This window comes from Monodelphis domestica, chromosome 8 (assembly GCF_027887165.1).
Source record: "Monodelphis domestica isolate mMonDom1 chromosome 8, mMonDom1.pri, whole genome shotgun sequence".
Classification (NCBI taxonomy): Eukaryota; Metazoa; Chordata; class Mammalia; order Didelphimorphia; family Didelphidae; genus Monodelphis; species Monodelphis domestica.
This window is the reverse complement of record NC_077234.1, coordinates 188141722-188157390: the sequence shown is the minus strand read 5'-3', so window position 1 is coordinate 188157390 and position 15669 is coordinate 188141722. Positions and strand designations below refer to the sequence as shown.

Below are 15669 nucleotides of genomic sequence, written 5' to 3'. Positions count from 1 at the left end.
TACAACTTCATGGCCTCTGGTAGAGTCCCAGAATGCTAGGCTGTTCCAAGTTTTGCCAGTTCTTGCCAATGCTGTGCTGCCTCCGTCACTCTCTTCTTTTACCCCAGTAAGATGTGTTCCTCAAGTTTTATTTTGTTTTGAGGTGATTTATTTTCTTTTTGTGTGTATGTGGAGGGATCAGGGGAGCAGAGCATCCTTTACTCTGCCATCTTAGCTCCCAGTATGCAATTCCCAAATTCATCCTTAGCAATTCTCCTGAGAAAGAAGTTGGACCTGTTTTACAGACAGAATACCAGAAGGAGAATGGCTATAAGATTTGAGACAATCACTGGCAGAATTAGTTGGAAGCTGGACCTACAGCCCAGAAATGATTTGCCTATTAGTCCAATTATGCAAGAAACTCTTGATCAGTTAGGTGGCACAATAGATAACTCATCTTTCTGAGTTCAAATATAGTCTCATGTACTTATTAGCTGTTAGATTCCAAGCAAGTCAATTAAACTTCTTTGCTTCTATTCCTCATCTGTAAAATAAGCTGGTGGAGGAAATGGCAAAACACTCCAGTATCTTTGCCAAGAAAAGTCCAAATGGGGTCAGAGAGTAAGACTCAACAAAAGTGGACCCAATGTAATTGGTTCAAGTCTTACCTTTGCCACTTATTACCTGTGGGACCTTAAGCAAGACACTTCTAACTGGACATTAGTTTCCTCATCTGTGAGATAAGGGTGTGGAACTTGAACTTCTTTCTAGCTCCCAGTTTGGAATACTATAATTCTGTAATTCCCTCCACCAACATTTACTAGCTGTATAAAATGTCCATGTCATTTAATCTCTTTAAACCTCGGTTTTCTCATCCATTGAGTGGAAATAATAATACTTATGCCTATCCTTCTTTTTTTAATTGTTCTAATTTGCCATCATCTGATTATTGGATTTGGAATACTTTTTTAAGTGATATTTATGTATGTTTATTAATTCTCCCCCACAATGGACTTATTTTACCTTTTGACAATTTTCCATTATCAAAGGAGTTGAATGGCTCTTAGAAAATAGTATCAAAGGAACAACTAGGTATTTTAGTGGAAAGATAGCCAGGTGTGGAGTCAAGAAGTCTTGTATTCAAATCCAGCCTCAGTCATTTACTAGCTATATGACCTTGAGCAAGTCACTTAACCCAATTTCCTAGCCCTTACTTCTCTTCTACCTTGGAACCAGTGCTGATAATTAACTTTCTGAGACAGAAGCAAAGTTTTTTGGTTTTTGTTTTTATAACCCTCACCTTCTGTCTTGGAGTCAATACTGTGTATTGGCTCCAAGGCAGAAGAGTGGTAAGGGCTAGGCAATGGGGGTCAAGTGACTTGCCCAGGGTCACACAGCTGGGAAGTGTCTGAGGCCAGATTTGAACCTAGGACGTCCCGTCTCTAGGGCTGGTTCTCAATCCACTGAGCTACCCAGCTGCCCCCTAAGTTTTTTTAAGGAAGAGATAGAGAAGGAAGGAAGGAAGGAAGGAAGGAAGGAAGGAAGGAAGGAAGGAAGGAAGGAAGGAAGGAAGGAAGGAAGGAAGGAAGGAAGGAAGGAAGGAAGGAAGGAAGGAAGGAAGGAACAAAAAAGTGTCAAATGTTCAGCCTCATTCAGAGCAGAGGTTTAAGTAATAGGTATGTGGGAGGAGGAGGGTGACAAAATGAGGAGGTGGGGGAAACAATTAAATATTATCTAAGTCCCAAAAGCAGACCTGTTCCTGTTGGTGGTGTTTGATAATCCTCAACATTAAATCATACCTGCTGTAATATTATAGTTATCTGATGTCTTTTCTGAGAGACTCTTCAACATATTTCATTTGTAAGGACACTTTAACATTGATGTTTTTCCAAGTTTTCTGTTTTCTGTTGGCCAATCCCAGGGACCAGGGTTTCAAAAGCAACTGTGATATCCAAACATTTCAAAGATCTCTTAAGTCTCTTTCAATGCAATCAAGGGAAAAATGTGTTTGAGTTCCTGCTGGTATTTCTTAACCTCCAGATAACATCCACTCAAAATAACTTATTAATTTGGATTGTAGTAGACAAATATAGTTCTCCTACTGAATGATTTTTTTTCCCCTTAGTTCCTGATGAGTACTTATTAAGATAGGTGAGGAGTGTGGCCATGCTAGCAACTCTTCTGTAATTGTTTTGTATAACCACCAAAAGAGAATGATTACACAGACTACTGATCTCTCTCATCCCAACAGTGAACTCACCACCTGACTTCCTGACAATTTACCCTCTCCAACTATCATAACCTTACAGTGGTTCCTGCTCACAAATTTTATTTCCTTTCTCCCAAAATTTAGTCTTGTTACCTGTCTAACTTAATTGTAACATTCAAATTTTCAAGAGGAAATATTTCTTCATTTTTAAGTTTGTTTATTAATCAGCCTCTCAAAATAATCTAAACTAGCCAGTAGACTCTCTCCATAATGCGAACAAACAGACATCAAGGAGAAAAAGAGTGAGGGTGACCAAAAGGAGGGGCAAAAAAACACCTGTGTCAAATGAGAACAGCTAGGTAAGAGAGAGCAAGTTCCTAAAATGCAGCCCAATATATTTCTCTTGTGATATCACCACTCACTACCTCCCCAGGACATTTCTGATTGGAAAACTGTCACTCAAAAGGTGGACTTTGAGACCTCAATGTCTCTCTCCTTACTTCATCACAGGAAGACATGGGTCTTAAGGGCACCAAGAAGTCCTTTCCTCCCTACTGTATGTCTTAACTAACATGGCTGCCTAGAACATGGTGGCTAGAGCTTACTGACTTAATTTAATCTTTCCAATAGATCTAGCAGCTGCTTGGCCCTGCCCTTAATCCTGTTATCCTCAACAAAGTTCTCAACAAAAGGGAACACCCAATTCAGTTTTCTAGACCAGGAAGAAACTATTTGTAGCTTAGAATCAGATTGCTTTTCAGGGAGGAGTCCAACAAGAAAATTATTTCACAAAAAATATCCCAATTTAGTATTAATTTTCCACCCACTACCTCACCCATAGAACATGAGAGAAGAACTCTCTCTTGGCCTCTGAGTGGCCTGTAATCATCCTGATGTATTATTGGTGGCTAGATGACTTTCCATATGTAGGTGTCATGTTTTATACACTGCAGTTGAGTCAATAAGAGATCTTATTCAGCTAATGTTGGAAAATCTAGAGAAATCATAGAATATAAAGAGCTCAAAGGGATCTTAGTAGTCATCTGTACAATCCAAGATTTCTGGTTTGTTTGTTTTTTTTTTTTTTGTAATTTTACCTTCTGTTTTAAAACTAGTGCTAAAAAATAAATGTTGCCAAGATTAGAAGGAAAGCAGAATATTGGGGGAAACTGATAATAGACAACCTCTCAGATAGAGGTTTCCTATCTAAAAATAGAGAGAGAACCTTGTCAAATGTATAAGAACAAAATCCATCCTCCAATTGATAAATGGGCAAAAGACATGAATAGACAATTTTCAGATGAAGAAATCAAGACCATATCAAAGTATATGTAAAAATGATCTAAAACTACTCATTAGAGAAATGCAAACTAAAATAACTCTGAGATTTCACCACACACTCATCAAACTGGCTATAATGGCAAAAGGACAAAATGAAAAATGTTGGAGGGGATATGGAAAAAATGGGGGCATTTAAACACTATTGATGAAGTTGCGAACTGGTTCAAACATTTTGGAGAGCAATTTGGAATTATACCCAGAGAATTTAAAAACCGTGTATATCCTTAGACCCAGCTGTACCATTGCTGGGTCTGTTTCCCAAGAGATCGGGGGAAAGGGAAAGAACCAATATGTTCCAAAATATTTATAGTAGCTTTCTTTGTGGTGGTAAAGGACTGCAAATTGAGGAGATGCCCATCAACTGGAGAATGGCTAAACAAATTGTGATATATAAGAAACAATGAGAAGGTTAATTTTAACAAAACTTGAAAAGAACTACATGGGATAATGAACAGTGAAATAAGTAGAAGCAAAAGAACATCATACACAGCTACAGATTTAATGTTTGAAGAATAAATTGTGAATGTTACCTCCAGAGAATGAATTGAAAGGTGAAAACATGAAAGACATAATTTGTATGAACATGTCAGTCTCCTGGATGATGCCTTCTGTGATGCTGGAGAACTTGTAAATAAATTCTTTTTTTTTTTTTAAAGAATGATACTAAATATTGGTGTCAAGGCAGAAGAGTGGATTAGGGATATGCAATTGAAGTTCAATGTCTTACCCAGGGTCACACAGCTAGGAAGTGTCTGAGGCCAGATTTTACCCCAGGACCTCCTGCGTCCAGGTCTGGCTCTCTCCACTGAGACACCTTGCTGCTCACAATCTATGGATTCTTAACCTGGGATCTGTGAACTTGTTTTCTTAATATTTTGATGACTACAGTTCAACATAATTAGTGCCCTTTTCCAATCTATATGTTTTATTTCATGCATTTAAAGTTCTTCAAAGGGGTCCATAGACTTCAACAGACTGCCAAAGGCAATATATAACACACGAAGAGGTTAAGAACCCCAATGTGATCCAACTTGTCCTGGGTTACAGAATTAGAGCCAAACAAGTAGTGCCAAAACAAGAAATGAACTCATGTCTTCTGACTCTTCCGAGATCTTTCCATTTTGCCACATTGCCTTCCAACTGAGTTCAAGAATTCCTGTTAGTTCTGCAGTTCAATTCAATGAGTATTTATTAAGCATCCACTATGTGTGTGGCATAAGATAAGTAAGCAGTGTGTTCCTCTCATTGCACAATGAGCAGAAGTGGGATTATAAACTATTCCTGAAGACAGAAAAATACCCGAATTGCCTTTTGGTCTCTTCTACAGAAGTCCCCCCCCCCCAATAATTTAACACCTAATTAATTCTGTAGTATGATTTATTGTTTCTTGTCTTATAAGTTAATCTTGTCATCCAAATAGATCACAAGCTCCACAAGGCAGGGAGAGTGTTTGTCACAGCTGGTATTCTGAATCTCTCTAAGCACTTCTTGGTTAGTTGATATGACCCGGGGAAAGAGTAGGAGTTTCCAGGATGAAGAATGCAAGAATTGGGAGGCTAATGATTAGGTCATCATACTTCTTGTTTCTGAATCAGGTACAGAGACCCAGAGTGCTGGTCAGCGACCCCCAGAAATGTGTTGACTATAAATCTGCATGTCACTAGCCATGCAGATGCTGCTCACAAAATATTTTATGTGATGAGACGGTAGTCTTATGTCTGTTACACAATGCATGATGAGTAGAGTTAATGTGTGACAGAGTTATTTGAAGGTGACAAGTTCAGGGTGGCTCCAGTCTTCAGAGCAGGGACTGTCGGGCTTGTCTTTGTCACCCCAATGTGCACTGCGCCTTGCAAATGCCAAATACTTAAGAAATGCTTTTTTTTTATTTGGAAATAGATCTTGATCAATGACACGTGTAAAACCCAATAGGATTGTGTGTTGGCTAAGGGAGCTGGGGTGGGAGGAGGGGAGAAAAAGAACATGAATCTTGTAACCATGGAAAAAATTCTAAATTAGTTAATTAAATAAAAAAATTTTAAGACCAAAAAAAATGCTTTTTCTCATTCATTAATTTTTTAAAATAGTAATATTGCATTGGGTTGAAAGTTTCAAACTAATTTTTCATCTGTTTCGTTCTCCCCATCACCTTTGGCGTCCAGCTGCCCATCCTTCTGCTCAGCCTCAAGACCGTCCCACTGCGACAGTATCACCTCTACGTACCCAAAGCTCTCCATCCCGCCTGCCAGCTACCGGGATCAGGCCGCACACCATTGTATCTCCACAGCACCTCCACCAATCCCCAATTCAAGTCGTTGCAGGCGCCCAGTGCCCCAGGCCCGTCATTCCTCTCACATCGGCAGCATCGGCCATCACGCCTCCCAATGTGAGCGCAGCCAACCTGAATGGAGACATGGGCGGTGGGCCCATTGGTGGCCTGATGACTTCCAGCCCAACCAACACGGCCTGCAAAACAGAGGAGAAAAAGAATGAAAAGGTAATCCGTTCCCTGTGTCGGGTGCCTCCCCTATCCAGGAAACTCTCTAGCCTTACGACCCGATGTACGATGTACCCTAGAGAAGAGGGGTTGGTCTGAAGGTACTGCCTGCTCTCAGCAAAGACGCGGGTCCTTTTCACAAACATAGACCCGGTTGGTGTTTTCAGTAAAGTGGAGGGAGCCATAAGGGGAAGCTAAGAGGAGCATCACATCCTTCTTTAGAAATTCTCCCAGGAAGGAAGTTGGTCCTCTTTTACAGACAGGAAACCTGACCCAGAATGGCTACAAGATTCAAGGCAGTCACAGGCAGTTAGTTTTAGGGTTTTGGACCCTCAGCCCAGAGCTGGTGTGCCTATCTGCCTAACAGGAGCAGTACCACTGGGTCAGATAGGTGGCATGGTACATAGAATACTGGCTTGGAATCGGGAAGACTCAACTTTGTAAGTTCAAATTCAGTCACAGATGTTTACTAGCTGTGTGACCCTGAGCAAGTCTCAAGCTTTTTTGCCTCCATTTTCTCATCTATACAATGAGCTGGAAAAGGAAATGGCAAATCATTCCAGAATCTTTGCCAAGAAAATGCCCAAAGGGGTCACAAAGAGTCAGACACCATTGAAACAGCTGAACAACAACTCAAGTAGCTCTTGTATTTGTTGTTGTTTTTTTTTTAAATAAAAATGAATATCCTCCAAATAATATACTTCACAGATAATAGAGCTCCAACAAGAACTAAAAAGACATCCCCACCCCCAACAAGCCAGACTAATTTTCTCATGAAAGCATACCACTCACACTGTTTCCAAGGAGCAGAATACTGCTTCTACCTTCCCCCCATCCCCTTGAGGGATCCTAGGAAATTCTTTAACCTAAATGGATTTCAGTTTCCTTCTCTGTAATATAGAGGAGTCCATTGATCTCTAAGGTTTAAACTCTTGTGATCCCATACCCTAGCACAGTGCTTTGCACACAACTGGTCCTTAAGGTTTGTTGAATTGGATTAAAAAACCAGTGTAGAATGAATTTAGGTTAATTCAGGGTTTGGACATCGCTGAATATGGTTGTTATTCAAAGCAGTGATCTAAGTTCTGTATATTTCAACAAGAAAAAGCAATCTTTTGGTATTAATATCAGAGAAAAAAATGAATCTGGTCCACTGTGACAATTTTATGTTCCTTTACACCCTGTGTTTTACATTGACATATCAAAAATCGGATGGTTTTAATTTATTTTTGTCTTCAGAATAGCAAGCTATTTTCAAAAGAGAAAGCTTATGACTGGAAAAAGAAGGGAAAACATTTCGTTTCCCTTGATGACTCCAGGGTGCCATTCATATCACCAAGATCTAACAGCTCCAAACCCCCTAAAGAATACATTTACAATTCTTCTGCATTTCTACTAGATTTTTTTTTAAATTATACCTGTACCACTTCAGGGATATGTGAATAAATGAAGGGGTGGCAAATAGATGGAGAGTTTGGAATGATAGTGAGATGTACAGATGGTATAGCCCCAAAATACTAGTTTTTCCCCCATATTATATGAATGATAATGGATTTGAAAATCTGGATTCTGACTTGCTTAGTTTTTCCTTAGTTCAATAAAAGTCCTATTCTTTTAAAATTATGAAAATGTTGGTCATAACCCACCAGCTTCTCTTGGGAACTTGATAGGGGAATTCTATCTAAGAATAACTGCCAGGTTGAGCTTGGGCAGTGTAACAACTTATAGCAGAGCCTGTTATACAGATGGGGAGGTACTTTCTGCCAGGTCTCTAGAGACATCTCAAGGAGAGTGAACATTCCTTCACAGCAATGTACTATGGGAAAGATGTTCTCTCCATGTCTCCACCTACTGAAAATCTTCAAAGGCATTTTCTTTGCTCCCTCCTTCATGAAGCATTTCTTTTTTCTCCCTGATCTACATTTATAACACTTTCCATTGTGATTATAATTACTTTGAACCTACATTTCTGAGCTAGATCTTGAAAAAAGTACTCAAAACTCAAGTTTTCCTCTCTAGCCACAGGTCAATTGCCTTCTAAAAGTAGTCCAAGAGCATTGTCTTACTTTTTATTTATTTTTTTTCAATTTGCCAAAAGCTATTTTTCTCCCACTTATCACACCAACCTCCTTTCCTAACAGGGAGGAAAAGGGATAGGAAAACAAAAAACCCTTTGTTTTTTTTATTTGAATAAGTTTATTTAGTCTATTTAGAACATTATTCCTTGGTTATGATAATCACATTATTTGCCTCCCTCCCTTAAACCCACCCTCCCCCCAACCAACAGGCAATTTCATTGGGTATTACTTGTGTCCTTGATCAGAACCTATTTCCATGTTGTTGTTTACTCTTGAATGTTCATTTAGAGTCTACATCCCCAACAATATCCATTCGACCCATGTATTCAAGCAGTTGTTTTTCTTCGGCGTTTTTACTCCTGCAGTGTTTCCTCTGAATGTGGATAGTTGTTTTTCTTGGAGGTTCCTCCAAGTTGTTCAGGATCACTGCATTGCCACTAATGGAGAAGTCCATTACATTCTATTGTGCCACAGTGTATCAGTCTCTGTGTACAATGTTTTCCTGGTTCTCTCACTCTGCATCACTTCCTGGAGGTCGTTCCAGTCCCCATGGAATTCCTCTACTTTATTATTCCTTTGAGCACAATAGTATTCCATCACCAACAGATATCACAATTTGTTCAGCCATTCCCCAATTGAAAGACATCCCCTCACTTTCTAATTTTTTTGCCACCAGAAAGAGCACAGCTATGAATATTTTTGTACATGTCTTTTTCCTATTATCTCTTTGGGGTACAAACCCAGCAGTGCTATGGCTGGATCAAAGGGCAGACAGCCTTTTAGCGTCCTTTGGGCATAGTTCCAAATTGCCCTTCAGAATGGTTGGATCAGTTCACAACTCCACCAGCAATGAATTAATGTCCCTACTTTGCCGCATCCCCTCCAGCATTCACTGCTTTCCTTTGCTATCATGTTAGCCAATCTGCTAGGTGTGAGGTGATATTTCAGAGTTGTTTTGATTTGCATCTCTCTGATTATAAGAGATGCATTTTTTCATGTGCTTAATAATAGTTTTGATTTCTTTAACTGAAAATTGCCTGTTCATGTCCCTTGCCCATTTATCAATTGGAGAATGGCTTGATTTTTTGTACAATTGGTTTAGCTGTTTATAAATTTGAGTAATTAGACCTTTGTCAGAGGTTTTTGTAATGAAGATTGTTTGCCAATTTGTTGCTTCCCTTCTAATTTTGGATGCATTCATTTTTTTTGTACAAAACCTTTTTACTTTGATGTAATCAAAATTATTGATTTTACATTTTGTGACTTTTTTTCTAGCTCTTGCTTGGTTTTAAAGTCTTTCCTTTCCCAAAGATCTGACAAGTATACTATTCTGTGTTTGCCTAATTTGCTTATAGTTTCCTTCTTTATATTGGTCATTCACCCATTCTGAGTTTATCTTGGTGTAGGGTGTGAGATGTTGATCCAAACCTAATCTCTCCCATACTGTCTTCCAATTTTCCCAGCAGTTTTTATCAAAAAGTGAGTTTTGGTCCCCAAAACTGGGATCTTTGGGTTTATCATAGACTGTCTAGCTGAAGTCATTTAGCCCAACTCTATTCCACTGATCCTCCTTTCTGTCTCTTTCTGTCAAAACAAAAAAAATTGTTGTGATAACCACTGCTTTATAGTATACTTTGAGATCTGGGACTGCAAGTCCTCCTTCCTTTGCATTTTTTTTTCATGATTTCCTTGGATATCCTTGATCTTTTGTTCTTCCAAATGAACTTTATTTTTTTTTTCTAATTCTGTAAAGAAGTTTTTTGGTAGTTCAATGGGTATGGCACTAAATAAGTAAATTAATTTGGGTAGGATTGTCATTTTTATTATGTTAGATCATCCCACCCATGAGCAATCAATGTTTTCCCAATTGTTTAGATCTAGTTTTGTGTGGAAAGTGTTTTGTACTTGTGTTCATATAGTTCCTGTGTTTGTCTCAGCAGATAGATTCCTAAGTATTTTATATTGTCTAGGGTGATTTTAAATGAAATTTCTCTTTCTAATTCTTGCTGCTGAGATGGATTGGAGATATATAGAAATGCTGATGACTTATGCGGGTTTATTTTGTATCCTGCAACTTTGCTAAAGATGTTGATTATTTCAACTAGCTTTTTCATTGATTCTCTAGGATTCTTTAAGCAAACCATCATATCATCCGCAAAGAGTGATAGCTTCGTCTCCTCATTGCCAATTTTAATACCTTCAATTTCTTTTTCTTCTCTAATTGCTACTGCTAGTGTTTCTAGTACAATGTTAAATAATAGAGGTGATAATGGGCATCCTTGTTTCACTCCTGATCTTATTGGGAAGCCTTCTGGTTTATCCCCATTGCAGATGATGTTTGCTGATGGTTTCAGATATATACTGTTTATTATTTTTAGGAAAGGCCCTTCTATTCCTATACTTTTTAGTGTTTTCAAAAGGAATGGGTGTTGTATTTTATCAATGGCTTTTTCTGCATCTATTCAGATAATCGTGTGATTTTTGTCAGTTTGTTAATATTAATATTAATTATGTGATATGGAAATCACATTAAAAGACATATATATTAATTTAAGGTCGCCAAGGAATTCAGCTATGTAATTCCTAAATGAAAACTCAAGTCAGCAGTCAAACTTTTATGGAGTTTTTTAATTACTAACAGGAGGAAGAAAGGTATGAGAGAGAGAGAGAGAGAGAGAGAGAGAGAGAGAGAGAGAGAGAGAGAGAGAGAGAGAGAGAGAGAGAGAGAGAGAGAGACAGGGAAAGAGAAAGGGGAGAGAAGGGAATAGGGCTTAAATACCCCCTCTGCTTAGGCTGGGCCAAAGGCCCAAGGCCTTAGATAGCCAAGGCAAAGAAAAGAGATCAGTCCCTATCACTCACGTGACCAAAATTGAGAAACAGTTTCAGGGCCTCCACCTCAAGCACCAGGCTCCAACAACCTCCTTTCCTCCAAATAATAAGTCCCCAGACTCCTCAGCTGTCCTCTACCTCACTTCCTGTGTCCCACCTGTGCCAATGGTGGCTCTAGCTTCACCCAGGACCGCCCAGAGGTCTGTTCCCTTTGCACATGTCTGTTGAAGGTCATATTCTCAAATAATTAAATCTTGAGCTTTGCTACAGCCCTTCCTAAATCCTGTTACCCTGAGTAGAGTGGAGATTGTAGTTTCCAAGACCTGATTCTGTCATTCCAAGTATCTCTATTGTTATTGATCAGGAAATAGCCAAATCCCCTCCTCTAAAGAATGGTTTGAACAGGGTTGAGTAGTTTTGAAATTCACAATTATGTGGATGGTTTTCCTAATATTGAACCATCCTTGCATTCCTGGCATGAATCCTCCCTGATCATAGTGAATAACCCTTGTGATGACTTGCTGGAGACTTTTTGCTAGTATCCTATTTAAGATTTTTGCATCTATATTCATTAGGGAGATTGGTCTATAGTTTTCTTTCTTTGTTTTTGACCTGCCTGGCTTTGGGATCAGTACCATGTTTGTGTCATAAAATGAATTTTGTAGCACATCTTCTTGGCTTATTCTGTCAAATAGTTTGTATAATATTGGGATTAGTTGTTCTTTGAATGTTGGATAGAATTCATTTGTAAATCCATCTGGATCTGGGGATTTTTTCTTAGGGATTTCTTTGATGGCTTGTTCAGTTTCTTTTTCTGATATGGTAATTTAGGTTTAGGTAATTTATTTCTTCCTCTGTTAGTCTAGGCAATTTATATTTTTGTAAGTATTCATCCATTTCACCTAGATTGCCATATTTGTTGCCATATAATTGGGCATACTAGTTTTTAATGATTGCCTCTTCATTAGAGGTGAGGTCTCCCTTTTCATCTTGGATACTGTCAATTTGGTTTTTTTCTTTCCTTTTTTTAATTAGACTGACTAGTACTTTGTCTATTTTATTTGTTTTTTCAAAGTACCAGCTTCTAGTCTTATTTATTAAATCAATAGTTCTTTGACTTTCAATTTTATTAATTTCTCCTTTGATTTTTAGGATCTCTAATTTAGTCTTCATCTGAGGATTTTAAATTTGTTTGCTTTCTAGTTTTTTTAATTTGCATGCCCAATTCATTGACCTCTGCTCTTCTTAATTTGTTACTATATGAACTCAAGGATATAAATTTCCCCCTGAGTACTGCTTTGGCTGCATCCCATAGGTTTTGAAAGGTTGTCTCACTTTTGTCGTTTTCTTCAATGAAGTTATTGATTGTTTCTACGATTTGTTCTTTAACTAGCTGGTTTTGGAGAATAATATTGTTTAATTTCCAATTAATTTTTGATTTATCTCTCCATGTACCCTTACTAATTATTATTTTCATTGCATTGTGATCTGAGAAGGTTGCATTTATTATATCAGCTCTTTTGCACTCATTTGCAATGTTTCTATGCCCTAATGCATGGTCCGTTTTTGTGAATGTACCATGTGCTGCTGAGAAGAAGGTATATTCCTTTTTGTCCTTATTTAATTTTTTCTCCACATGTCTACTAACTCTAATTTTTCTAAGATTTCATTCACTTCTCTTACCTCTTCCTTATTTAATTTTTGGTTTGATTTATGTAGTTCAGATAGAGGAAGGTTCAGGTTTCCCACTAGTATAGTTTTTCTATCTATTTCATCCTTGAGCACCTCTAGTTTCTCCTTTAGAAATTTGGATGCTATGCCATTTGGTGCATATATGTTGAGTACAGATATTTCCTCATCGTCTATACTGTCTTTTATCAGAATGTAATTACCTTCCCTATCTCTTTTAACTAGATTTATTTTTACTTTGGCTTTGTCATATATCATGATTGAGACCCCTGCCTTCTTTTTATCAGTTGATACCCAATGGATTTAGCTCCATCGTCTTACTTTCACCTTATGCGTATCTACCTTCCTCATGTGTGTTTCTTGTAAACAGCATGTGGTAGGGTTTTGGATTCTAATCTACTCTGCTATTCGCTTGTGTTTTATGGGTGAGTTCATTCCATTCACATTCAGAGTTATGATTACTAGCTGTGTATTTCCCAGCATTTTGATTTCTACTCCTGGTCCTGCCTTTTCTTCTTTCACTATTTCCTTCTACACCAATGTTTGTTTTTAATCAGTCCCCCTAGTTCCCACCCTTATTTTACTTCCCTTTATAACCCCCTCCCTTCTTATTCCCCCCCTTATTTTCCCTGTAGTCTTTCTAAAATTGCGCCCCCACCCTTTCCCTCCCTTGTACTACTTCCCTCCCCACCAGTCCGTTTATTAACCTTCTAGTTTCCTATAGGGCACAAATCTATTCTCTGCCCCAATGCATTGGATTGTTCTTCCATCTTTGGGTCAATTTCAAAGCACGTAAGAGTTGAGTATTTCCTATCTCCAACCTCTTTACTCTTCCAGTGTATTGATGTTCTACCCCCTCCCACCATGAGCTTCTTTGTGACATATGAATTTATCCCCATTTGTTTCTTTTCCCATTTCTTTTAGTATTAACCTCTTTTTTTAGCTCTAGTTGTGTGTATATATATATATATATACACACACATACATGTATATGTATTTATGCATGCATATATCTATATACCTATTTATGTCTTGTCCTTTCGTCCTATACAGTTTGTCACTGTTCCCTCTAAGTGTAATTCCTCTAGCTGCCCAGGTGATAGCAACAGTTTTTAAGAGTTACCAATGATCTCTTTTCTTACAGGGATACATATCATTTTAACTTATTGAGTCTCTTAAATATTTTTTGTTGTTGTTTTGTTTTGTTTTTCTTTTCTCCGTATTTTTTAATTACCTTCTGATGATTCTTTTGAGTTCTGTGCTTGGACATTAAATTTTCTGTTCAGGTCTGGTCTTTTCTTTACAAATTCTTAGAATTCTTCTATTTTGTTGAATGACCATACTTTCCCCTGTAAGAATATAGTCAGTTTTGCAGGGTAGTTGATTCTTGGTTGTAGACCTAGTTCCCTTGCTTTCCAGAATATCATATTCCATGCCTTTTGGTCCTTCAGTGTGGATGCAGCCAGATCCTGAGTTATCCTCACTGTGTTTCTGTGGTATCTGAATGACTTCTTCTTGGCAGCTTGTAATATCTTTTCTTTGGAGTGATAGTTCTTGAATTTGGCTATAGCATTCCTGGGTGTTGTCAGTTGGGGATTAAGTACTGGAGGTGATCTGTGGATTCTTTCAATCTCCACTTTTCCCTCTTGTTCTAGGATATCAGGCCAGTTTTCTTGAATAATTTCCTGTAGTATTGTGTCCAGGCTTTTTCTTTTGTCATTGTCTTTTGGTAGATAAATGATTCTTAAATTGTCTCTCCTGGAACAATTTTCTAAATCCTCTGTTTTGTGAATGAGATGCTTCATATTTTCCTCATTTTTTTCATTCTTTTGGTTTTGTATTATAGTGTCCTGCTGCCTTGTGAGGTTATTTAATTCCAGTTGTTGTATTTTGGTTCTTAAAGACTGGATTTCATCCCTGGCTTGTTGGTCATCCTTTTCCTTCTGGTCTGATTTTCTTTGAAGGTCATCTTTCATCTCCTTTGCCTCATTTTCCAGCTGATTGATTTTGGCTTTCAAGACACTGTTTTCTGTTTCCAGATGATTTATCTTGCTGTTAAAGTTGTCTTCAGCCTCTCTTAATTGTGTTTTGAATTGCATTTTGAGTTCTTCCACAACCTGTATCCAATTCACTGGGATTTCTGATTTATCATTTGCTAATCCCTCCCCTTCTGTTCCATTCTCTGTTCTCATATAGAAGCTATCTGTTGTAATTTCTTTCTTCTTTTTCTGTTGTTTGCTCATATTCACCCCTTCTTTGCTCCCTATATTTGTCTGTGCTCTTGCTCCTCTCTTTTTTTTTTTGGTTTTGGGGGCTTCTGTCAGTCTCCCCTCTTGGAGCTTTGACAGAAGATCTCTTGGTGTAGTCTCTGGGGGAGGGTTGTTGGGGTTTGAGCTTCCCTGTCCTCTGGAGGCTTTTGATTAGATTAAAGTCCAGCAGTCAATGAGGAGGGGTGTGGAGCCTGGCCTTCCCTGAGTTCTGAAGACTTTTGATTTGATTAATTTCAGTTTGGGTGTGCTTCCAGAAGTCCAAAACCTCCTGGAAGGCTGGAGCAAATATTGAGGATCTCCACAGCTCTGGCCAGGCTGCCAGGTCTATGCTCCCTCTCTAGCTCCTTCCCTGCCTCTTGGCACAGTCCTGCCCACAAGGTACACCCTCCAAACCAGCACCTTTCCCTGTCTGGAAGTTCCCACTGCCACTGTAGTCTCAGTGCTCTGGGTGGGTGGGGTGAGGGGTCCTAGAACCTTCCTTCTGCCTTCCCCTTTAACCCAAGTGTTCTCAGATTCTGGCTTTTCGGGAGGCATATCTTTTCAATTGAGTCCAGCAGGAGAGTTCTTTGGCTCTGTCTTGCTGTTAGGTTTGCTTTTAAGTCCCCTAAGAGCATTCAGTTTGTGATCGGTAAGTAAGGGTATTCAGAGGTCTGAACTTCTGTTCCTTCTAGGCTGCCATCTTCCAAAAAACCCTTTCTAACAAAAATTCATAGCTTAAAAAAACAAATTCCTATCCTTGCCAAGTCCAAAAAAATCTGTTTCATTTTGTATCTCTCA

General features: G+C 38.5%; 1 protein-coding gene across 4 annotated transcripts in view; it reads left to right on the top strand.

The window, feature by feature from the left end:
- Window positions 1-15669, top strand: part of SH3RF3 (SH3 domain containing ring finger 3) — a 629698-nt gene that overhangs the window by 508631 nt on the left and 105398 nt on the right. For all 4 annotated transcript variants that reach the window (XM_007501218.3, XM_056808193.1, XM_007501221.3 and 1 more), the window contains one exon: window positions 5692-6026. In XM_007501218.3, the coding sequence (XP_007501280.2) occupies window positions 5692-6026 (335 nt within the window). The remainder of the gene's footprint in view (window positions 1-5691; window positions 6027-15669) is intronic.